Source organism: Rhincodon typus, chromosome 36 (assembly GCF_021869965.1).
Source record: "Rhincodon typus isolate 14 chromosome 36, sRhiTyp1.1, whole genome shotgun sequence".
NCBI lineage: Eukaryota > Metazoa > Chordata > Chondrichthyes > Orectolobiformes > Rhincodontidae > Rhincodon > Rhincodon typus.
This window is the reverse complement of record NC_063367.1, coordinates 16,927,132-16,953,116: the sequence shown is the minus strand read 5'-3', so window position 1 is coordinate 16,953,116 and position 25,985 is coordinate 16,927,132. Positions and strand designations below refer to the sequence as shown.

At 40.8% G+C, this 25,985-nt stretch overlaps 2 protein-coding genes across 4 annotated transcripts in view; both read right to left on the bottom strand.

Annotated features, from left to right (window-relative positions):
- The window catches only part of LOC109921387 (cholesterol side-chain cleavage enzyme, mitochondrial), a 33,479-nt gene extending 24,111 nt beyond the window's left edge, over nucleotides 1–9,368 (bottom strand). Inside the window, exons 1-3 of one of the 2 annotated variants that reach the window (XM_048617218.1) lie at nucleotides 9,066–9,368; nucleotides 4,082–4,237; nucleotides 2,366–2,565 (exon numbers count right to left, since the gene is read on the bottom strand). In XM_048617218.1, the coding sequence (XP_048473175.1) occupies nucleotides 2,366–2,565; nucleotides 4,082–4,237; nucleotides 9,066–9,349 (640 nt within the window). In that variant the 5' untranslated portion in view covers nucleotides 9,350–9,368. The remainder of the gene's footprint in view (nucleotides 1–2,365; nucleotides 2,566–4,081; nucleotides 4,238–9,065) is intronic. The other variant, XM_048617220.1, reaches the window with a different exon arrangement.
- LOC109929142 (dual oxidase 2-like) overlaps nucleotides 1–25,985 on the bottom strand; it is a 702,670-nt gene that overhangs the window by 443,029 nt on the left and 233,656 nt on the right. The window lies entirely within an intron of this gene.

Below are 25,985 nucleotides of genomic sequence, written 5' to 3'. Positions count from 1 at the left end.
TTTATTTCAAAACCCCCTTCCCCTCCCCCTTTTCTGATGAAGGGTCTCGGCCCGAAACGTCAGCCTCTCTGCTCCTATGATGCTGCTTGGCCTGCTGTGTTCATCCAGCCCTGCACCTTGTTGTCTCTCTTCACTCAAATAGAAGTGATGCTCTGCAGGCACAAATAGGCATTCGTAGTGCAACAACGGGCGTTGACTGTATGGCCTGCAGCAAGTCCCTCGGAGAGTGAGGGTGAGGTGTCAATGGTGGAAACTGGTTAGGACTGCCTTGAAGTTACTCAGTTATGTTTAGAGGTGGTCTTGTTCCTCCTGAACCCACACAAAATAGGTTAAAATGTATCTGCCTGGAGTTTCTTTCACTGGAGTGTACACAGTGTACGTAGCCCTGTCCTAAATTAGCTAACATGGTTCGCTGCATTTCATTCAACCTTGATTCACATGTTAAAAGGGAGTTACTTCCTGAAAGGGGCAGGCATTTTGTAAGTGACACATACCTGTAGAAAAGGACACCCCCAAAAGAACAGGCATTAACTGGCCTATAAAGCCTGCCTATCCCATTTTGCTGTCATTACTGTGTATTTAGCTCAGCTTTAAGTGAGTTAAAATTGGCTGCAACTTAAGCCAAATGCAGATCTGAAAATTCGCTTCCTGAATATATATCTCTCCTAAAGTCTAACTAAGGTCAAATTTTACTTAGAGGATATGATGGAGCTGAAACTGAATACTGTGAATTTACAGTAGACGGAACTGTATTTGTTGACCTTCATTTCATATCTCCTACAATCAATTCTGTTGAATATTAGCTGTGTTGCTTAAAAGAAAGGGGATACGATACAATCTGATTTGCTCCCCATTCCTGTCCAATTTCACCAACAGTTTTTGTTTATAACAAAACATGAGTGTTAACATTAAGATACTAGTAATTTAAATAAGTAACTGAGCTCAGCAACTCAAAAGGGACTAGTGCTGGCTACTAGTCTGGGGTAACTTTAGAGACACTGTACTGAAGTATATTTAAGATGCTCTACTTTTCCAAAAGTTGGTACAACATTCTTACTTCTATATGTAGTAGAACATTCAACAATTAATGAAAAATAATACCAGTTCAATGATTTAAATAAAACAGACCAGTTTGGTTCACTGTGGTATCTGAGCTCATCCGAACTCTACATCCTGAATTGCAGACATCACCAAACCCGTCAGTCATCACTTCTCTTCTCGTTGTCCCATGTTGGCTGGCAATCTCTCAACTTAATATTTAATTAAATTTATTTTCAATTGTTCCATAGCCTTGCTCCTTCTTATATCGCTGTCATTTCCTCCAGTTCTGATCACTGTTCTCCTCCAATTCTGAGCTCTTGTAAATCACATATTTTAATTGTTCCATCATTGGCTGTGTATAGGCATGGAATTCCTCTCCAAACTTCTCCATGTCTCTCTGTCACTAAGATGCTCCTTAAAATCTAGCCCTTTGACCAAACCTTGACACATCTCACCTCATAACTACTCATGGGATCTAACGTCAAATGTTCTTCTATAATTCTGTAAAGCACCTTGGTGCTTTTAATTACATTAAAGTCAATTCATAAATACAAGTTCTTGTTGCTGAGATCTGAATATATAAACATACAAATTAGGCACAGGAGTGGACCAATTGGTTCCTCAAGTCTGCTCTGCCATTTGGTAAAATCACTGCTGATCTAAATTTTGCCTCAACTTCACTTTCTTGCTACCACCCCTTCCTCCCCCACCCAATTCACCATTGACTTCCTTGTCAGTTATGAGTCTCAGCCTTAAAAGTGAGCCTGCTTCCACTACTCTCTGAGGAAAGAATTCTATGGACTAAAATCTCACTGAGAGAAAAAGTTTCCCTGCATCTCAATGTTAAATAGGAGGTCAATTTATTACTAAACTGGATTCCCAAGTTCTAGTCTGTTGCACTAGGGGAAACATCCTCTCAACATTCACCTTGTCAAATCTTCTCAGGATCTAATATGATTCAACAAGATCACATCTCATTCTTCTAGACTCCAACAGATGTAGGTCCAACATTTTCCAATGAGATAGGGAGACAGGGAAGCTAAGCAAGAGATCTGTACAATACCACCTTGCCACACTGTTTACATGTGATAACATACAGTCTGCACTGAAGCACCAAGGGTTTCATCTCCACAGCAAAGAATATTTGCAGTCAAGGCATCTATTTATCACTTAAACTGCTTCTCCCATTGAAAGCTGCAGTACAGCAATTTGTACCAAAATGATTGAGAAGTTTTTTTGTTAAAAATGGTTTTGAAGGCTACAACATGCAAGTATAATAAGGCAATGGCAATACCAAAGTAAAGAGGCAATATTGGATCCTTACATTCAAGTGCAAATTTGAAGAGATCATTTGAGAGATCAGCTGTCCAATTCTTTCTCCCACTGTTCTCAATCTGTTTGTGAACTGTGGACACAAAATCCAGCACCACTTCATTGAGAAGTGGGATAAACTTTTGGATAATTTGGGGTGAAATCAGTGCTTTATTTAAAACTAGTCGATCTCTTCTCCATTCTTCTCCACTTCTGTAAAATAGCCACAATGCAAGAAAGAGGGTTAAGAATGTATGAAGACTCGTTATGTAAGTGTCTGTGATAATGATCATTGTCTCAATCCTTTAGCATTTCTCTACCTCTTTGAAAACATTAATATCATAGCCTCCATCAAAACACCTCCAATTTCCATTAACTTGAAGCACTACTCCAACTCACTTAAAAACTGAAAGAACTGCGGATTCCGTAAATCAGAAACGAAAACAGAAATTGCTGGAAAAGCTCAGCAGATCTGGCAGCATCTGTTGTGGAGAAAACAGAGTTAACGTTTTGGGTCTAATAACCTTCCTCAGAACAGAAAGAAGAGTGACTGGACCTGAAACGTTAACTCTGATTTCTCTTCACGGTTGCTGCCAGACCTGTTGATCTTTTTCAGCAATTTCTGTTTTTGATTCCAACTCACTTTTTGTCTTTTCTATAAAATCCTGTAATATGTTGTTGTTCTGCAACTACAATCCCATCTTCCCAAAACTGTCCCATTGAGACCCTCCAAACTGGCTTGAGTCTGATCAAAATGACTAATGATATCTTGTGCAACTACAATGGAAGAATACTCTCTCTTCGTCTTCGTCAATCCCTCATTTTCTCTGAGGCTTTCAACATAGTTAAGCGTATCATCCTTTTCCAACACCTCTCCTTCCCAATAAGCTTCCATGACACAATTCTCATGGTTTCATTCCTACAATCCTACATTATAACAATTCACTGTGGCCCACCAGCACTTTCTCAGGATAATTAGAGATAAGCAATAACTGCAATCTTGGCAGCACTGCATACTCCCAAAGGTCAAGACAAAAAAAAGACTCCAACAGTTCCTCTTTCCATGCTTATAAGGACATTATCAATTTGTTTCCCACACTTCCTCACTCACAGGCTGCCATCTTGATATCATAAGTAAGCATGGTGATGCTATCACCAATTGGCTGCCTTATTTTCTACAATTCCAGCCATAACTACATTTCAGAAATGCTCGATTGGCTGTAAAATGCAATTGTATGTCCTGAGATCATGACAGGTGCTACAGAAATGGAAGTTTCTTTCTTCTTTGTTAATGCTTCTCTTGCTGGCATCCTGAGTTCTACCCTTCATAAACTGCAACTCATCCAAAATTGCACTGCTGACATACTAGTCTCTCTGATTTGTTAAGATTTACTGGTTCCCAATCTGTCAATGCAACAAGTTCAAATTCCTTTCCCTCTTGTACAGATACCTCCCTGGCTTTGATCTTTCTATCTCTCTAACTTTATTCAGCAGAATGTTCCTGTACCTCAATATTTGCTGTATCAATTTCAGCTTCTTTTACTTTGCTCCTCTTGTAATTCCTCCCAAGTCCCCTTACTTGCAACCTTCTTCTCCCTGAAAGGCCACCTTAAAAATGCTTTTCCATCCTTGCTTTTATAAATGCAAAATTCTACATCATATATTTAAAATGACAAGATCTCAGCATTCAAAAACTAGAGGTATTAGTTTGCTATAAATTCAAACTTACTTCAACAGGACTCCATATTTTTCTTTTCTATGGTCTCTGTAAGCCATCCATGGCTTCACCTTCATTCTCTCTGGAAACATGCCTTCAGATTTAAACAAGATTGCGGCATCCTCTGGGTTAATAATGTTTACACTATTGTTGTAACCGATCTTTTCCCTGAAAATGCACAAAAAAGCTCAACATAATAAATACATTTAAAGTAGCTGATTCAACAAACTGGATTGGACATAATCAAGGCTCAGGACAATTATTTTCTGCTTTCATACAGTTCAGATGGATGACAAAATGAGCTTTTTGTCATGCGACATTATTTGCATTATCAATCCAGCTGGAGATTGTAACTTCTTTTCAATATTCATTTGTTCCAATTCTAGAATTATAGCTTTTAATGTGTTGAATGTCAGCTAAATTTGCCTTGGGACTTGTCTGAATCCATAGTTCAATGATATTTTCATTACAAATTATTAGTCCCGACACAAATAAATACATTTTTAAACAGGATGGTTTCGATGGACTCGACTTCAGCTTCAAGTTTGCACAGTGTACAAATGCCTTGGCTCCTATTTTGAGTTGTTGATAAGGCCAATCTTATAGTGTGAACTCCAACAAGCACAATGACCCACTATTCCATTATCCTGTGGGATAAAAGCTACCCTTGATCAGATCATTTCTCACTGAATATGATACAAGCTCATAAAAGGCACTCAGGCAGTCTTGCTTGGTGTTGAAAAGTGTCTGATCTACTTCAGATTACATGGGAAGAGTAAGGTATCACAAAAGCTTGAGGAACAGGCGAAGCTAGCTGTTTCATGATACCATGACCAACAGGATGCTGATATCAAGTGAAAGAGTTGTTCAGCCTAACACACAAATGAGTAATGTAATATATGAATTTCAGTGCCAGTGTGATGCTGGATATATAGGACACTTATCCCAATGACTGGTGGATTGTATCAAACAACATATCCCTTTGGGTGTGCATAACAAGTAAGGTACTGACTGTATCCAACCAGTCAGCACTTGCAAAGCTTGCAATACCATGACCAACATTCAAAGTAATTCTGCAATCGGACATTTGCTGGACAATTGTGTGTAAATTACTGCAAGCTACCTTTAATTCAGCTACTTTTTAAGAAATCTCTCAGACAATCAAATACTGAAACAATTACTTAAGTTTTATTGCATTTAGCAATCAAAATAAGACCTCTCAAGTAAGTAAGCCTCACAAACCAACTTAGCCATTACCCGATTAATGTGGGATTTAGCTACGATTCCAATCAACACCATCCATCTCTGGATGTCCAGCATCCGATCCCTGTGCAACATTGTTCTCCAGTGTTCTGCTGCTGAAGAATCCTGAAGACGTATTCTTATAGGATTTTCTGTCTTGTGAAGTTTGTGATGTGACATTATTGATGATCGTTTAGATCCTTTTGTCCACAACATTGTTTACACTTCTGGAGTTATGCTGGACAATGCCATGTGTATGAAAGGATTATGCAGACAACCAATTTAGGATTATCAATTGGGTTCATGGGATGACATTATTGCATATAGTGAAGGATACATATATTAATGTTCAAGGCCTTTTTTTTCTGTAGACAGAAATAATATGTTTATGCATTCTCCTTTCTTTCAATGCAAAAAGGTGAAAGCCTATCGCTGGTTCATTTCTCAGGGCAATGTGCATGGTTTAAAATTTAAACAAAACCTGCCAGCTAACTGCCAATCATCATTAATTGACATATTCTCCATGGCAACATCTCTATCAAAGTCCACTTGCCAATCAATCAGCACTCTCCTTTAATGTAGTATGAATGTTGGTTTTCCCCTTGGATTGGTATTCTTGTGAACTGTCCTGCTAAGTGCAAGACAAAAAAGCTTCAACAATATGTGGTGTTTATCAGCAATACTCAAATTCTACACTCTCAAATGACTATGTAATCACAGAAATATTACTTCATCCAACAGGGATGTTCCCAAAAAGGCATTTGTTTCTTTCAGACCACAGATTTCATCACCAGCAGTGCAAAGTTGTACAAGGCAGATGACAAGCAAATTACTAAAACTAATTCCTTCATTGCCACAATCACAGAGCAATGTATTTAGTGGCTGATTACTTCGAACATACAGAACATTACTGAAGTAATGCATACGGACGTAGCTCCCTTCCCCAATTCCGTGACCTTCATGAGCAGAAAGCAGTTCCACTTCATTAGCCTTCAACTGTTGTGAAACTCTGGGCACACTGATGTGTACAAAAATGCCCGTTAATGCTGGTATAGCAGGTAGATCTCTTTTTCAATTTTCTACCCAGAGGCAGGTCCAATCCATAGCACCATGGTCTCCACATGGTCAGGGCATGGCGGTAAGTCTTGAGTCCTGTCCAGCTAGAAATGGGAAAAAGAACCCTAAGTTGTTGCCCCCATTCTGCTCCACAGGGCATATAGCCAACTGAATTGGCTGGCTGCCAAAGAGTTTGAACTGCTGTGACAACATATACATTTATATGAATGTTGTAGCCTGGAACAATGGTTAGTGGTGATAGCGGCTAGATTAGCATATGTGATGCCTTTACCTTTTGACAATCTAAGGTACCATCATTATTTGAAAAGCATGAAGATCATGTGGATAGCCACTCAAGGGCCAGGTGTGTCCTTTTCATCTGTGGATTAGTCTCCTTGAGAAAACCAACAAGGAATGCAAGTGAGCAAATTGAAGAGATAAGCCATGGGCATCAAGATCATGGCGGGATTAATCTCTAGAATCCTAAATTCAAATGCTTTGACAGATCAGGTATAATGTTGTAGTCCAGCTCTGCCAATGTCTGAAACATTTCAGTGGCATGTAGTGTATCACACAGCATCCTTATTGAGAGGTATTATGATTGAACCTTAGGAGCCCTAAGCACAACCACTGACAGAGGAGAATATTGAACTTAGGCTAAAAGGTGTCTTACGATCTGTCGCAGAGGTGTGTCACAACATGTCTGAGTAGGTTGATTAAACATATTTTCTCAGCAATTAATACTGCTGATCAATGAGACAATAACATTTAAGAGCAGAAATAGGTCATTTGGCACAAAAGTCTGCTCTGCCATTCAATGAGACCTGATAATCCTCAACTCTACTTTCCTGCCTTTTGCCTATAACCCTTGATTCCTTTGCCTATAAAAAATCTGTCAGTCTTGAATATACTTAACGACATAGCTCTGCAACCTCTGCAGTAAAAAATCACACAGATTCATTGCCCTCCGAGAGAAGAAATTCCTCTTATCTCTGTCTTAAATGGGCAATCCCTTATTGTTATATATTTCAATAAGGTCACCTCATTCTCTAAACTCCAATGCATCCAAGCCCAACTTACTCAAACTCTCCCCACAAGAAAATTCCTCCATACCTGGAATCAACCTAGTGAACCTTCACTAGCCTCCAATGCCAGTATATCTTAGATATGGAGACTAAAACTATTTGCAAGATTCTAGGTGTGATCTAACTAGTACTTATATAGCTTTAGCAAGACCTCTCTATTTTATACTCCTTTCCCTTTGAAATAAAGTCTGATGTTCCATTTGCTTTCCCTAATACCTGCTGAACTTATATGTTATTTTTTTGAAATTCATTCATAAGGATCCACAAAACCTGCTGCGCTGCAGCCTTCTGCGGTGTTTCCATTCAAATAATATTCACTTCTGCTATCCTTCCTGCCTAGTGCATAAATTCACATTTTCCTATAATACATTTTTGCCTACTTAATAATAGTTTTTTTATAGAGTCCCTACAGTGTGGTAACAGGCCCTTTGGCCCAACAAGTCCACACCAACACTCAGAACATCCCACCCGGACCCATTCCCCTATAACCCACCTAAACTACACATCTCTGACACTATGGGCAACTTAGCATAGCCAATCCACCTAACCTGCACATCTTTGGACTGTGGGAGGAAACCGCAGCACCCAGAGGAAACCTACACAGACATGGGGAGAATGTGCAAACTCCACACAGGCAGTCACCTGAGGCTGGGATCAAACCTGGGTCCCTGGGGCTGTGAGGCAGCAGTGCTAACCACAGAGCCACCATGCTGCCCTGTATATATATTAACCTGTATATATTTCTCTGTAGACTCTTTGTGTCACCTTCACCACTTGTTCTCCCACCTATTCCTGCGTCATTCACAAACTTGGTGATTGTACATTCACTTCTCTTATCCAAGATATTAATGTATGTTGTAAATAATTATGACCCCAGCACTGATCCCTATGATAGTAAGCACATCACTCTGACACTAAGCACAACACTTGTATAAATTTAACTAGTTGCAAGCTCCAATTAACAGGTATCAGTTGAAAATATAAATTTGTTGATTAAAATAGTTGTTTAAGATTCATCAGTTCACAAGATGTTGATTCTAATAAGTATGAGTTTGTTTCTATCCTCTCTCTGTCTCTGTCTCTGTCTCTCTCTCTCTCGGTGTTTCTTTAACTGAGATTTCTTAGAACCCAAGAGTTCTACCAGCATCCCCGAAGGGTTTGTGACAATTTTCAGGATATTTGAAAACTTTACCAGATGTAGAAGCCTTTTTTAAATTTCTGCAGAAAATTAAAATGAATTAATTGTGATATGCAATTATACATATAACATTATACAATGCAAAACAATTTATCACAAACATTTAACAATGAAGTTTAATTTTGCATTGCTTTAATAGTGCCTTACATTGTCTCCATTTTTACTTTAGTATACATATACAGTGGAAGGGGAACAAGGAGGTAGGTTTGGGATTCCACAGAATTTCACAATATGTGTGTTCCATAACACCCCCAAAATTTGATAACCACTACCGTATCCTTTGCTTTATATCTTGCATGGATTTCGTATTTGCTGATACTGCACACAGCGCGATATGACAGAAATTACTTAGAATTTATAGAGCTACTCTTAAACATATCCAATTCGAATTACAGTTTGATTGCTATTGACATACCTGTAAATCGGACCGTACTTATTGAAGTTACTTAACATGAGATTGTGCATATTTCTGATGCCACCATTTTTCCAGAATGTGTAGACACTGACCCAGTTGTTCCTCCATTCCCCGGGTATCGCGTTGTAGGATTTAAGAGTTTGGTCAGAAGATGTATACGGTTCACTAGTTCCTGAATGATGCCGGCAGATGGGAAGCTGGGTCCCATTCTCCACGAAGGCAGAGGAAATCTTATGATCATAAATGCTACCAGATACAGAGAATCTGAATATTCCCCTCATCATGGCTCTAACGGTTCAAGTGGCTCCGTCCTACTACGGATTATTCCTTTCACTGTCGTTTTTATATGCTGCATCCAAGGACTACTTTAACCCTGCCGAATAACGGCGTCATCCAAAGTTAATGTGAAACTTTCATGGAAAAAAAATACATGACGCAGCGCCACTAGGTGAAAGGTTGTGAGTCGGTTGCCTAAGATATTTCTTAGTGTTTTAGTATCTGCATCTGTTTGCAGAAGCGATAAGGTTACACTCAGCAGCAGCATTTTGTAAACTACAGATAAGAGCTAAGTAATTCTACGTTAGAAATGTCAGGGCTTCGTAGCGTTTGCCCAAGGGCCATAGATTTGATCATATCATTTTCATTGTTAAAAGTTTTGATGATTTTCCATGCTATAACATAAAAAAAGCCTTAATTTGCAATGTAGTTATAGCTATTCAAATCCAATGCTGTCAAATCTTCATTGGTGACAGCCCAATCCCTATCTCTCAATATCTCATATCTTGCAACTAACGCGATCAGAGGGAGGGAAAATGAATTAATAAGCTCAACTGTGCTAAGAAAATGCGACAATAAAGTATGCCAAATAAGTGTGACACCCCTCCACCGTGAAAAAAGAGCTAATTTGGAGCAAGCATTTCCAAAGCAACTTCTGGAATTGCACGTAGAACCGAAAAAAGAAAAAAAATAAGCTTTGAGTATCTCAGTTACACCTTGTGCAAAATTATATGACACCAGAATGCAACGATTACAAAGTATGTAGGTTACTCCAGTTAACAATCTGACATCTAAACCAAGCTACTTCAGCATTGGTCTCTCTGTAACAACTTTGTTGATGACAGAGGTTACCAAGATGATTTTACTTAGTTTGCATGTTGCTCTTTGTTCAACTTCAATGTTTGAAGGCTGTCTTTCTTTAAAATACAATTGCCCAAATCATTTCCCACAGAAATATAAACTGCTCATTAGCAATAATAAACAATTTTACTGCTGGCCCTTGCCTCCATTTCTTTCTGTTCCTGCTCAACTCCTACACCTGCCTCACCAAAATGCACAAACAATGAAATGAGGCAAAAACTGTTTTCAAATTGCTCCTTTAATTACTTTTGTCAATGTAAAAATAGTGTGAAATTCATTATCCTTCAATTTTTTTCACTTATTTTGTGTCCAAGTGCGAATAGTAGTAGGTGAAATTAACTTTGGTCAAGACACTATGTTTAACTACTGAAATAGCCAATAAGAAACACTAAATCAGTGACAAATGATCAAATTTTAGAGTGTGTTCTTGACTGTTCCACCTATATTTAGAACATAGAACAGCACAGGAAAGGGCCCATCGGCCCATGATGTTGTGTCAAAGACGATGCCAAATTAAACCAATCCCTTCTGTCTGCACTCGGTCTATATCCCTCCATTTCTTGCATGTTCATGTGCTTATCTAAAATACCCTTATTGTATCTGCCACCACCACCACCTCTGGCAGTGCATTCCAGGCTCCTACCACTCGCTGTGTAAAAAATTTGCCCCTCCCATTTCCTTTGAACTTTCCCCATCTCATCTTAAATGCATGCCCCCTAGTAATAGAGATTTCAACTCTGGGAAAAAGATTCTGACTGTCAACCCTATCTATGCATCTCATAATTTTATAGACTTATCAAATCCCCTCTCAGTCTCCACCGCTCAAGAGAAAACAACCCGAGTTTTTCTAGCCTCTCCTTATAGCTCATACTCTCTAATTGAGGCAGCATCCTGGTAAACCTCTTCTGCAACCTCTCCAAAGCCTCTATATTCTTCCTGTAATGTGGCAACCAGAATTGAACACAATACTCCAAGTATGGTCTAACCAAAGTCTTATAAAGCTGCAAATGACATCCTGACTCTTGTACTCATCTCCCCAACCAATAAAGGCAACTATGCCATACGTCTTCTTTACCACTCTATCTACTTGTGTGGCCACTTTCAGGGAACAAAGGACTTGAACCCCAAGATCCTTCTGTACATCAATGCTGTCCAGAGTTCTGCCATGAACTATATACTTTTCCGTAACATTTGATCTCCCAAAGTGCAGCACCTCATTCTTACCTGGATTAAACTGCATCTGCCATTTCTCAGGCCATATCTGCAACTGATCGATATCCTGCTATATCCTTTGACAACCTTCTACACTATTCACAACTCCAATGATCTTTGTATCATCTGCAAACTTACTAATCCACCCATCTACATTTTCATCAAAGTCATTTATATATATCACAAACAGCAGTGGTTGCAGTACAGATCTCTGCGGAATACCCGTCCACCATTGTCTTCTATGGGCAAGCCAATTATGAATCCAAGTGGCCAAGTCACCCTGGATCCCATGCATCTTAATCTTCTGGATGAGCTTGATAACTGTCTCATAATAGAGGAAAATATTTCTTAAATCTGTCATTTTAGTCAAACAAATTAATAGTAAAGTGCTGCAGATACAGAAAATATGAAATAAAAACAAAATGCTGGAGAAACACATGTCATGCAGTATCTGTGAAGAGAAAAGCAGAGTTAACATTTCGAATCCGATGTGACTTCTTCAATACTGATGAAAAATGATTAAAAGCCCTACTAAAATCCATGTAAACAACATCCAGATGTGTACCCTCATTGATTACCTTTGTCACCTCCTCAAAAATTTCAATCAAGTTAGTTAGACATGACCTGCACTGCACAAAGCCATGTTGACTGTCCCTAATTAGGCTATGCTTTCGCAAATGTGCATAAATCCTATCCCTCCAATAGCTTCCCAACCACTGATCTGAGACTCACTGGTCTATAGTTTTCTGGATTATCCCTATTTCCCTTCTTGAACAAAGGAATAACATTAACTACCCACCAGTCCTCCATAACCTCTCCAGTGGCTAGCGAGGATACAAAGATCTTGGTCAATCTCCTTGGCCAGCAATCTCCTCTCCTGCCTCTCTCAATAACCTGGAGAAGATACCATCAGGTCCTGGAGACTTATCCACCTTAACGTCTTCAAGAGATCAACACCACTTATTTCTTGATCTCAAAATGCCCTACTATTTATCTTGAGACCAGGGCACTCAATGCATACTAACTCATTAACCCAGGAGGCTTCAACAGTATTATTGGAAACACAATCTGGCAACTTCTACTTTCTCATGCTGTCCCTCTTTTTCAACAGCAGACTCATCAAGAATGATTGCCATGGACTGGATTTCCTTTCTGAAACACCTCAACCTTACAAGTTCTTCTCAATTTCAAAAACTTTCTTGTAACTTACATTTGACCACACCTTTGGCTACCTTCCTGATCTCTCCAAATTGTTTCTCAGTGTCTGAATGCCTTCAATGAGAAACACAATGGAAAATTTTGCAATGTCAAACACTATTACATAAATAATTGACTGGTTGCCCTCTTGTTGTTGAATTGAGATGAAACACTGTCCGCTAATAAAAGGAGCTTTCTTATCAAGAATCATTAAAGCTATTAGTAGGAAGCAGCGATGAGTAAAGAAGAGGTTACCAGCATCAAAAGCTTAGGAAAATAACTGTGTGTTTAAGATCAACCAATAAGATTGTACATAAATAGCTGATTGACCTGAGATGGTCAGAATTGAAAGACACTTAATTTTCCACTGAGGCACATTACCACCTCTAGGACTCAATACTGAGTTCAATGACTTCAGAAGGTGATCTCTATCCTTCATTTTGATTACAACCACCAGTATCCCACTCCAACATCCTTAGCCATGTATTGTTTTGTTTTGTTGATTTGTTGTCTGGAGAATGGACCCATTTTCCCCTTTTCATTCTTATCATTTTTACCCATTTTACATCTCTATCTCTCCTTTATCACTATTAGCACTCCTCTGCCTTTTGCTCTGACATCCTTGCTATCTTTCCCACTTGCTCTTCCACATTCCGCACCCCCGCCCACCCCCCCAACTTCAATAGCATAAATGCACCATTTTTCATCAGTATTGAAGAAGTCATACCAGATTCGAAATGTTAACTCTGCTTCTCTCTTTATAGATACTGCATGACATGTGTTTCTCCAGCATTTTGTTTTTATTTCATATTTTCTGTATCTGCAGCATTTTACTCTTCTTTTGTTGGACTAAAATGACAGATTGAAAAAATATTTTCCTCTATTATGAGACAGTTATCAATCTTCGAGGAACATTAATGGTGGGAAAAAGTTTAATGGAAATGGATAAATAGCAAAAGCATTGTTAAAAGCTTAGGGGCCTGTTGCAAAATTAGCTGGGTAACTTTCTCTTCAGTATTACCTTCACCTTCAACTCAGTGCAATTTTGGCAAAGGAATACATAAAAAAGGTTGCATGTATTGTTTTCAAAAATATTTCATATGACATGAAAGTCTACCAGGGTCAGACTTGATATAGAAATTTCTAAATGTATGACATTTAACGTGTTATAAGACAAAATGTGCTGTTGGGTAAAGACAAGTTTGTGTAAACATTTATATCAACGAAAACAAATTATTAACTGTGGCAAAATTTGTATTGGGACATAATTCTTGAACAATATTGTGCATTCAATGGCTTAATGAAAAGTAACTTAGCTCACTGCTTATATGAACTAAGATTGCCAACTTTGGTTGCATGTGTTCCTGGAGATTTAATTTCCATAGATCACTTTTGCTCATAAGTTCATAAGATATAGGGACAGGATTAGACTATTTGGCCCATCAAAGTCTGCTCCACCATTGATCATGCCTGATATGCTCCTCACCGGCATTTTCTTGCCCTCTCCCCATCACCGTTCAACCCATTACCAATTAAAAATCTGTCTAACTCCTCCTTAAATTCGCTCACTGTCCTAGCAGCCACTGCACTTTGGGGTAACAAATTCCACAGATTCACAACTCATTGGGAGAAGTAGTATCTGCTCAACTCTGTTTTATATTTGCTACACCTTATCCTAAGACTATGACCTCTTGTCCTAGAATGCCCCACAAGAGGAAGCATCCGCCCCACAACTATTTTATCTATACCTTTTATCATCTTGAATACCTCAATTTGATCTCTCCCCATTCTTCTAAATTCCAGAGAGTATAGGCCTAAACTGTTCAATCTTCTTCATACAACAAACCCATCATCTCTGGGATCAATTTAGTGAACTGCCTCCAATGCCACTACATCTTTCCTCAAATAAGGTGACCAAAACTGTGCAGAATACTCCAGGTGCGGTCTCACCAATGCCTTGTATAGTTGCAACAATACTTCCTTACTATTATATTCTATTCCTTTTAGCTATAAAAGCCAACATTCTGTTCGCTTTTGTAATTATCTGCTGTACCTGCATGCTGATTTCTGTGACTCATGACCAAGGATGCCCAGATCCCTCTGCACTGGAGTACCCTGAAGTCTCTCCTCAATTAGATGATAGGTCACTTCCCACTTTTCCAACCAAAATGCATGACCTCACACTTATCCATGTTAAACTCTATCTGCCATATTTTAGCCCACTTTCCTAACCTAGGAAGGTAAGGTTCTTATTTCCTCATTGCAATTTACCATCCCCCCTATTTTTGTGTTGTCCACAAATTTGGCTATAGAGCCTTCTATCCCTGTACCCAAGTCATTAATATAGATTGTAAACAGCTGGGGTTTGAAGACCGAACCTTGTAGCACCCCACTTGTTACTTCTTGCCATCCAGAAAAAAACATCCATTTATCCCAACTCACTGTCTTCTCTTCATCAGCCAGTTACCTATCCAAGCTAATAAGTTACCCCTAATCTCATATGGTCCAACGTTGTGAATTAACCTTTTGTGCGGTACCTTATCAAATGTCTTCCTGAAGTCCAGATATATTACATCTACACAATTCCCATTATCCACTTTGCTTGTTACATCTTCAAAGAACTCGAGCAAACTTGTCAAACATGATTCGCCCTTCATAAAACCATGCTGACTCTGATGGTTAGCATTTTGACTTTCCAAATGTTCTGACACTGCTTCGTTGATAATTGATTCTAACACTTTGCCAACAACAGATGTTAAACTAACTGGTCTGTAATTTCCCACATTTTGCCTCATAAGAACATAAGAACTAGGAGCAGGAGTAGGCCATCTGGCCCCTCGAGCCTGCCCCGCCATTTAATAAGATCATGGCTGATCTTTTGGAGACTCAGCTCCACTTACCCACCCACTCACCATAACCCTTAATTCCTTTACTGTTCAAAAATTTATCCAGCCTTGCCTTAAAAACATTTAGTGAGGTAGCTTCAACCACTTCACTGGGCAGGGAATTCCACAGATTCACAACCCTTTGGGTGAAGAAGTTCCTCCTGACCTCAGTCCTACATCTGCTTCCCTTTATTTTGAGGCGATGCCCTCTAGTCCTAGTTTCACCTGCTAGCGGAAACAACCTCCCTGCCTCCACTTTATCTATTCCCTTCATAATCTTATATGTTTCTATAAGATCTCCCCTCATTCTTGTGAATTCCAATGAGTATAATCCCAGTCTACTCAGTCTCTCCTCATAATCCAACCTTCTCAACTCTGGAATCAACCCAGTGAAGCTCCTCTGCACCCCCTCCAATGCTAGTATATCCCTTCTCAAGTAAGGAGACCAAAACTGCACACAGAACTCCAGGTGTGGCCTCACCAGGACCCTATACAGCTGCAGCATAGCCTCCCTGTTTTTAAACTCCATCCCTCGAGCAATGGCAGACAAAATTCCATTTGCCTTTTTAACCGTCTGCTGCACCTGCAATCCCACCTTCAGCGATTCATGCACAAAGACACCCAAGTCCCTCTGCACAGCAGTGTGCTGCAATTTTTTACCATTTAAAACATAGTCCATTTTGCTGTCATTCCTACCAAAATGGATGACCTCACACTTATAAACATTGTACTCCATCTGCCAGACCTTTGCCCACTCACTCAGACTATCTATATCCCTCTGCAGACTTTCAGTATCTTCTGCACACTTTGCTCTACCACTCACCTTAGTGTCATCTGCAAATTTTGACACACCACACTTAGTCCCCAACTCCAAATCATCCATGTAAATTGTAAACAATTGAGGTCCCAACACTGATCCCTGAGACACACCACTAGCCACTGACCGCCAACCAGAAAAAACACCCATTTACCCCTACTCTTTGCTTTCTACTGGTCAACCAATCCTCTATACATGCCAATACATTACCTGTAATACTGTGCAACTTTATCTTATGTAGCAGCCTTTGGTGTGGCACCTTGTCAAATGCCTTCTGGAAATCCAGATATACCACATCCATAGGTTCCCCATTGTCCACCATGCAAGTAATGTCCTCAAAGAATTCCACCAAATTAGTTAAACATGACCTACCCTTCATGAACCCATGCTGGGTGTTCCCAATGGGACAATTTATATCCAGATGTCTTGCTATTTCTTCCTTAATGATAGATTCAAGCATTTTCCCCACTACCGAAGTTAAGTTAACTGGCCTATAGTTACCTGCTTTTTGTCTACTTCCTTTTTTAAACAGTGGCGTCACATTGGCTGTTTTCCAATCTGCGGGAACCACTCCAGAGTCCAGTGAATTTTGGTAAATAATTACTAGTGCATTTGCTATTACCCCCATCACCTCTTTTAGTACCCTGGGATGCATTTCAACAGGGCCAGGAGACTTGTCTACCTTTAGCTCCTTTAGCTTGCCCAGCACTGCCTCCTTAGTGATAATGATAGTTTCTAGGTCCTCATCTGCTATAACCTTCTTGCCATTAGTTTTTGGCATGTTATTTGTGCCTTCCACTGTGAAGACCGACATGAAATAACTGTTTAATGTCTCGGCTATTTCCTCATTCCCAGTTATTAAATTGGCCTTCTCATCCTCTAAAGGACCAATGTTTACCTTCGCCACTCTTTTACGATTCACATATTTATAGAAACTTTTGCTGCCTGTTTTATATTCTGAGCTAGTTTACTCTCATAATCTATCTTACTTTTCTTTATAACTTTTTTTGTGGCTTTCTGTTGGCCTTTAAAGATTTCCCAGTCTACTAATTTCCCACTACTCTTTGCTTTTTTGTATGTGTTTTTTTTTCAATCTGATACTTTCCTTTATTTCCTTAGACATCCATGGCTGGCTCTCTCTTTTCCTACAGTTCTTCCTTATCACTGGAATATACTTCTGCTGAGCACTGTGAAAAATCGTTTTGAAAGTCCTCCACTGTTCCTCAATTGACCCACCATAAAGTTTTTGCTCCCATTCTACCTTAGCTAACTCCTCCCTCATTCCTTCATAGTCTCCTTTGTTTAAGCACAGGACATAGGTACTGGATTTAACCTTCTCATGCTCCATCTGTATTTTAAATTCGACCATACTGTGATCGCTCCTTCCGAGAGGATCCCTAACTGTGAGATCATTAATTATTCCTGTCTCATTCCACAGGACTAGATCTAGGATAGCTTGCTCCCTCGTAGGTTCCATTACATATTGTTCAAGGAAATGATCTCGGATGCATTCTATGAACCCCTCCTCAAGGCTGCCATGACCAACCTGGTTTGACCAATCGATATGTAGATTAAAATCCCCTATGATAATTGCTGTACCATTTTTACATGCATTAGCTATTTCTATGTTTATTGCCTGCCCCACCACGATGTCATTATTTGGTGGCCTATAGACCACACCTACTGTGACTTCTTCTCCCTGCTATTCCTAATTTCCACCCAAATGGATTCAAAGTTTTGCTCAGTAGAACCTATATCATCTCTCACCACCGCCCTGATATCATCCTTAAAAATCAGAGCAACACCACCTCCCTTACCTTCCTGTCTGTCCTTCCGAACAGTTTGATATCCCTGGATATTTAACTCCCAGTCATGACCATCCTGTAACTGTGTCTCTGTAATAGCTACTAAATCATACCCAGTTGCCATGATTTGCACCGTCAACTCATCAACGCCTCCCTCCCTTTTTTAATAAGAGTGATACATTAGCATTTTTCCAATCCGCTGGAACCTTTCCCATGTCGAGGGAATTTTGAAATATTGTAACCAATGGATCCACTATCTCTGCCGCCACTTCCTTTAATACTCTGGGATGTAGGCTATCAGGCCCAGGGGACTTGTCTGCCCTCAATCCTAATAGTTTGCTGAGTACCTTTTCCCTATCGATGTTCATTGTTTCTAAGGTTTTAGAGTAGATTTATAGCTTGGGTTGTGGATGTTGTGGTTGGTTGGCTTGCCAAACTGGTTTGTTGTTCCGCAGACATTTCATTACCCTGCTGGGTAACATCATCAGTGCAGCCTCCGACGAAACCTTTTCATTGTGTCATCACTGGCAAACATCCTTCTGACCTCATGATGGAGGGAAGGTTGTTGATGAAGCAGTTGGTTGGGCCAAGGACACTACCCTGATTAACTCTTGCCGTGATGTCCTGGAACTGAGATGACTGACCTCCAAAGACTACACCACTATACTATGTGCCAAATTTGACTCCAACCCTCAGTTTTTCCCCTGATTCCCATTGACTCCAGTTTTGCCAGGGCTCCTTGATGCCACACTGTGTCAACAGCAGTCTCTCTCACCTTAACTCTGTAATTCAACTCATGGTCCTTGACCGATAGAATTGGAGTTATTGGAGGCAGGTGGGAAAATACAATTGAGGCCACAATTAGATTAGTCAATGAAAGTTTCCCAATCCTCCTGCCTGCCACTGGCCTTTGCAATATGGTAACCTTAGTTTTTGACTTTATATTGTCCTTGACCTCCTTATTTAGCCTTGGATGTTTTTTCTTTAAACCCCCCTACCCCCTTATCATCTTTTCTCACTGGGATATATTTTGGTTGTGAGGAATTGAGAGCTCCTTAAACAACTGCCACTGCTCATCTGTTGCCTTACCTTTTAGCATTCCTGCCCAATCGACTCAGGCCAAATCTGTCCTCATGCCTATGTAATTTCCTTTGTTTAATTCCAGAACACTACTGCGGGAAAGCACTTTCTCAACCCAAACTGAATTTTGAATTCTATCACACTATGGTCACTACTCCCTAGAGGATCCTTAACTATGATGTCATCAGTTAATCTCTTCCTCATTACACAATACCAAACCCAGAGTAGCCTGCTCTGGTTGGTTCCACAACATACTGCTCCAAGAAACAATCTCTAATACATTCAATGAACTCTGCCTCCAAGCTACTCTTGCCAAATTGATTCTTCTAATGTTAAAATCACTCGCGATTATTGCCAGACCTTTCTTGCAAGCCCCTAATATATATCTTGGTTTATATTGTGCCCTGCTGTGGAGCTACTGTTTGGGGACTTATAGATTATTCCTACCAAGTACTTCTTCCCTTTGCTATTTCTTATTTCTACTCAGACTGATTCCACATCTTGATCTCCTGTGCTTATGTCATTTCTCATTACAGCACTGATCCCTTCCTTCACTGGCAAAGCTACACCACGTCCTTTTCCTTTCAGTCTATCCCTCCGAAATGCCAGGTATTCTTGGATATCCAATTCCCAGACCTGGTCTCCTTGTAACCACTGTCTCAGTAATCGCTACCAAATTGTACCCTTCTGTTTCTATTTGTGCTATTAACTCATTAATTTTGTCTCAAAAGCCTTGTGCATTTAAATAGCTCAAAGACTTTGCTCAAATAATTTGGTCAAATGTGCTGCTCCTGGTTCCCACCGTCAGTTACCCAACATTATCATCATCAGAGAGCACTGCCCTGCCAAGCCAATTCCTATACCTCTTGCATAATTCTTATCTGTCAGTTAAATCCTACCTCCAAATTTTGATTTATTAAAGTGTTCTTGGAAAAGGCTAAAGCAAAGCAAATTATGTGATACTTGGCAAGGTTTCTTCTGTAGTCTTCCATCCTGGAATTGTTGCAGAAGAAACAGCCATTGTTTAAAGTTTTGGCAAAGATCTGTAGCTCCGGTTGTGGGTGAGGTTGTTAACTTACTTGCTGAGCTGGTTTGTTCTAGTTCAGACATTTCGTCACCATGCTAAGTGACATCATCAGTGGAGCCTCCGATGAAGTGATGTTATTCTATTCTGCTTGGAATTTATACTGTCTTGTCCATTATGGTGAGTAGTGTCATTTCCGGTTTTGATCTGTATGGATTTGTATATATGGTCCAATTCTACATGTTTGTTGATTGCATTACGGGTGGAGAACCATGCGTGTCTGTTTGGCTTGGGCTACTATGGTTACCTTGTCCCAGTTAAACTGATGACCTTCATTGTCTGAGTATACCTATATTAAGGACAGTTCATCGTGCCGTTTTTCTGCTGGTTGATGTTCATGTATTCTGATGGCTAGTTTTCTTCCTGTCTGTCCGATGTAATGTTCGGCAGTCATTGCATGGTATTTTGTAAATCATGTTGGTTCTGCACATTGCGGAAATGGGGTCTTTAATCCTTGTAAGTGTTTGTTACCTAACATGGTGACGAAATATCTGAACGAGAACAAGCCAGCTTGGCGAGCAAGTCAACACCCTCAAGCAGAAGTGTAGTCAATGGTTGCATTAATTTAAAAAGATCAACATCTTACATGAGTCCTGAGAAGGCATGGGGATTAAGGTTAAATGGCTTAGAGATCGATAGCACAGAAAAAAGACCTTTGGCCTGTCGAGTCATTAGCTTTATAGTTGTAGACAGAGAGTGGTGGAGGGTTGTTTTTTGGACTGAGGCCTGTGGCTAGCGGTGTTCTGTAGGGATTGTTGCTGGGTTCACTGTTGTTTGTCATTTATATAAAAAGATTTGGATGAGAATTTAGGAGGCATGGTTAGTAAGTTTGCAGATGACACCAAAATTGGTGGCACAGGAGGCAGTGAAGGAGGTTATTGAAGATTACCAAGGAATTGTGATCATCTGCGCCAAAAAGCTGAAGAGTGGCAGATGGAGTTTAATTTGGTTAGATGTGAGATATTACACTTTGGTAAAACGAACAAAGGCAGGCCTTATACGGTTAATGGTTTCATCTTCTAAGGGACTAACATTCACCTAAGGGTTCAGGTACATAGTTCTTTGAAAGTTGCATTACAGGTTGACAGGGTGGTTAAGAATGTGTTTAGCTTGCTTGCCTTCATTGCACAGACTACTGGGAAGTCATGTTGAGGTTGTACAGGATGTTGGTGAGGCCACTTTTGGAGTATTGTGTACAATTCTAGTCACCTTGCTATAGGAAGGATATTATTAATTTGCAGAGGGTTCAGAAAAGATTTATATGGATATTGCTGGGACTGGAGAGTTTGACTTATAAGGAGAGGCTGTATAGGCTGGAACATTTTCATTGGAGCATAGGAGGTTGAAGGGTGACCTTATAGAGGTTTATAAAATCATGAGAGACATAGATAAGGTGAATAGCAAGGGTCTTTTCCCCAGAGTAGGGGAGTTCACAATTAGAGGGCACGTCTTTAATGTAAGAGGATAAAGATTTAAAAGGGACCTGTGGGGCAACTTATTCACAAAAAGAGTTGCTTCAATGTGGAATGAAGTGCCATATGAGTGTGATAGATGCAGGTACAGATACAACCTTTAAATGATATTTGGACAGGTACATGAATGTGAAAGGTTTAAGAGGGATATAGGCCAAATGCAGGCAAGTAGGACTAGTTTAGTTTGAGAAATTTGGTCGGCATGGACAAGTTCGATCTTACTCTGAGTCTGCAACAGTCAAAAACAAGCACTTAATTATTCTAAACACAATTTCCAGCACTTGGCCCATAACCTTAGCATTACAAGTGCACTCTACATCCTTCTTAAATATTATGAGGATGTCTGCCTCAACCACCCTTACACTTCCAGTGAGCTTCTGGGAGGTTGTTCCAGTCCTTGAGAAAATGGGGGTTGGAAAAATGGGGTTGAAGTGACAAGTGGCTACTTTAGGTGCCACAAACTTTCTATAACGTTCAGTTGGAGCTGTTGATGCTAACACTTGAAGCTGCGTGACTTGTAAACTTAACGTACTGCTGAGAAATACAGGCAGTCCCTGTTCTAGAGTCTCTTCACAAATCGATTTGTATGTGAGTTGGAACACAATGCAGGAAAATATAAAGGAGCCGTTCCTAAGTATAGGAAATGTTCTTGTGTCGGGTCTTTAAAATTATGCCTGTGCACGGGATTGCTTTTGTTAAGTCAGACCTTCACAAATCAGGGACCCACCCCGTATTTAAGAATCAAAAGAACTGCAGGTGCTGTAAGTCAGAAACAAAAATAGAATTCGCTGGAAAAGCTCAGCAGTTCTGAGACCATCTATTAAGAGAAATCAGAGTAAATGTCTCAGGTCTGGTTACCCTTCCTCAGAACTGATGATAGCTAAGAAAATGTTGGTTTATATGCAGAATGTAGGGTGTGGGGAGGGGGTAAGGAGTAAATGATAGATGGGGATTGAATTCAAAGAGAAGAACAGTTGGACAGTCAAAGGAGTGGATAACGATCTGGCTGGGAGGGTGAATAACTGTTAATGGAGACTGTTTGTGGCTAACAATAGGCAGTGTATAATGGCAAGCTATATGTCAATAAGGCCTGATGTGTGGGGTTGGGAGCAAGGACATGGGACAGTTCAGGCTCTAAAATTATTGAACTCTATATTGAATCCAGAGGGCTACAGGGTCCCCAAGTGGAAAATGAGGTGTTGTTCCTCCAGCTTGTGCTTTCACTGGAACATTGCAGCAAGCCTGAGACAGAGAAGTTGGCCAGGAAACAGGCTGGTGTGTTAAAGTAGCAGGCAAATGGGAGCTCAGAGTCTTTATTTGGGGGCAGAATGTAGATGTTCTACAAAGCGGTCACCCAGTCTATGTTTTGTTACCCCAATGTACAGGAGACCACGTTGTAAGCAGCGAATGCAGTAGACTAGATTATGTGAAGTGCAGGTAAGGTGCTGCTTCACCTGGAAGGTATGTTTGGGCCGTTGGATACTGGGGAGGAAGAAAGTAAATTGACAGGTGTTACACCTTTGGCGGTTGCAGGGGAACGTGCCGTGGGGCTGTGTTGTGTGTGTGATGGGGGGGGGGAGGAAGCGAAGGAAGAGCGAACAAGGGCATCCCAGAAGAAACGGTCCCTTGGACGAGGGAGGGGAGGGGAAATATGCGTCTGGTGGTGGCATCTTGCTGGAGGTGGCAGAAATGCCGGCTGATGTCTTCCGGATGTGGATGCTGGTGTGATGGTAGTTAAGGACAAGGGGAACCCTATCGCTATTGCAGGACGGAAGAGAAGAAGTCGGGGCAGAAGTGTGGGAGATGGGTCAGACTTCAACAAAGGTGCCTCTGAAATATCCAACTTCTTCCTCAACCGAGCATTTCCCAGCACCGTTGTCGACACATAACCTGCCATTACACACTACTTATGGTTAGCCACTAACAGTCTCCAAGAACATTTATCCACCATTCCAGCCAGATCGTTATCCACTCCATTGTGTGTCCAACTGCTCCTCTCTCTTTGGGCTCTATCCCTACCCATCGTTAACTCCTTTCCCACCCCCCACCGTGTTGTATATATAAACTGACCTTTTCCTAGCTCCCATCAGTTCTGAGGAAGGGTCACTGGACCCGAAACGTTAACTCTAATTCCTTTCTTCACAGATGCTGCCAGACCTGCTGAGCTTTTCCAGCAGCTTCTGTTTCACCCCGTATTTAACTTTTTTTCACAAAATTAACGTTGTTCCTCTCTCCCAGGTTACGTAAAGTGATGACGGCACATTCCTTAGAGATTTTGACAGAGGCTCCAGCAGCAATCCGAGTAGTATTAGCATCTCGCCGAGTCCAGGTGAACATCTTCCACTTCCGACCTTGCAATCTGCAAAACAAAAAACCGTTAACGGCCTCCAGCACACCGCGCGTGCGCACTGCCAGCCGCAGCCGGGTGGCGCGCATCCTCCGGCGCCCCGGACTTTGGGACCAATCGGCGTGCGTCATTTCCAGCACGTGGTTACGCGCGCCGTGGGTCACGTGGACCGGGGCGGTGGCGGCGGCGGCCTGCGCATGCGCGCGGGGTCGGTGCCTCCCTCCCTTTTGGTGAAGGCGGGGTCTAAAGGATAAAGCGTGGACGTTGTAGCTTCGCGCCTTCGATGCTGCCCTTCTGGCTGAACTGTTTGTAGCTTTTTATTCAAATTAATCGAAGGTAATGCTTAACAAAAGAGGGTAACTGCGAAAATGTAAGGAGAGATGATGAAAAATGGCGATGTGTTAAATTTATTCTTGTGAATTGAGGATAAATTTTATACCCGGTGGAAAACCTATTGCACATCCTGGTGCATCTGCAGCATTTTCTCCCACAGTGTTATCTTCCGAAATCTGGTTGCCTTCATCTTTCTATAATGTTCCATCAGCAATCTTGGTCACTGGCATGGTTCTTTTGGAAGGGACTGCTCAAATTGCAACCTTTTTTCTGGCTTGCTGCCCATGTGTATTTCTGTTTTGTTTACTCCAAACTTTTTCTCAAGGTGCTTTCGTAGAAATTTTTTAAAATGGAAAGAGGCCCTTCAGCTCATCATGTCCCCGCTGGTCATCAAACATCTATCTATTCTAATCCCATTTTCTGCATTGTTCGTCTAAATATTTTGTAAGTGTCTTGATGGTTCTCGCCTCTATCCTCTGGGTGAAAACACCTTTCCTGAAATCCCATCTTAACCTCCTACTCGCCTTAAGATTGTGCCTGTTGGTTATTGACCCCTCAATTAAGGGGGAAGGGCTCTCCTTATGTATGTCTCTCAGATCTTTATACAGCTGAATCAGGTGCCCCTCACCTTCTCTGCTCTCAGGAAAACAAAAAGCACAGTCTAGTTTTTCACAAAGCATGGCTGAATGACCCCAGACAACATCCTGGTGAATCTCCTCTGCACCCTCTCTAGTGCAATCGTTCCATGCAATGATTTTCAAATTGCAACGTTGGGGGGTGGGATCAGTCAATCCCAAATGGTGATTGCTGCATTAATCACAAAAATCACATTTGTATATGGGGGACATAGGTAGGATGAACAGCCAAGGTCTTTTCCCCAGGATAGGGGAGTCCAAAACTAGAGGGCATAGGTTTAAGGTGAGAGGAAAGATATAAAGGGGACCTATGGGGCAACCTTTTCTTGCAGAGGGTGGTACATGAATGGAACAGGCTGCTAGAGGAAGTGGTGGAGGCTGGTACAATTACAACGTTTAAAAGGCATCTGGGTGGGTATGTCAGTAGGAAGAAGGGCCTAGGCCCGAAACATCAGCTTTCTTGCTCCTCTGATGCTGCTTGGCCTGCTGTGTTCATCCAGCTCTACACCTTGTTATCTCAGGGTTTAGAGGGATATGGGCCAAATGCTGGCAAATGGGACTAGATTAAAATAGGCTGTCTGGTCGGCATGGATAAGTTGCACTGAAGGATTTGTTTTCGTATTGTACATCTCTATGACTCTATATGGCAAATTTCACAACTGCAGTATGTCCAAAGGTGTTTTACAGCCAATTTGGTATATTTGAAGTGTATTCATTTGTTGCATGATAGGAAATGTTGCAGTCAGATTGTGCACAGCAAGCTCACATGGGCAGCAATGTGATTGAAGGATAAATATTGATCTGAATGAAAACAAATTTGCTGGAAAAGCTCAGCAGGTCTGGCAGCATCTGTGGAGGAGAAAACAGAGTTAACGTTTCGGGTCCGGTGACCCTTCCTCGGAACTGATGGTGGCTG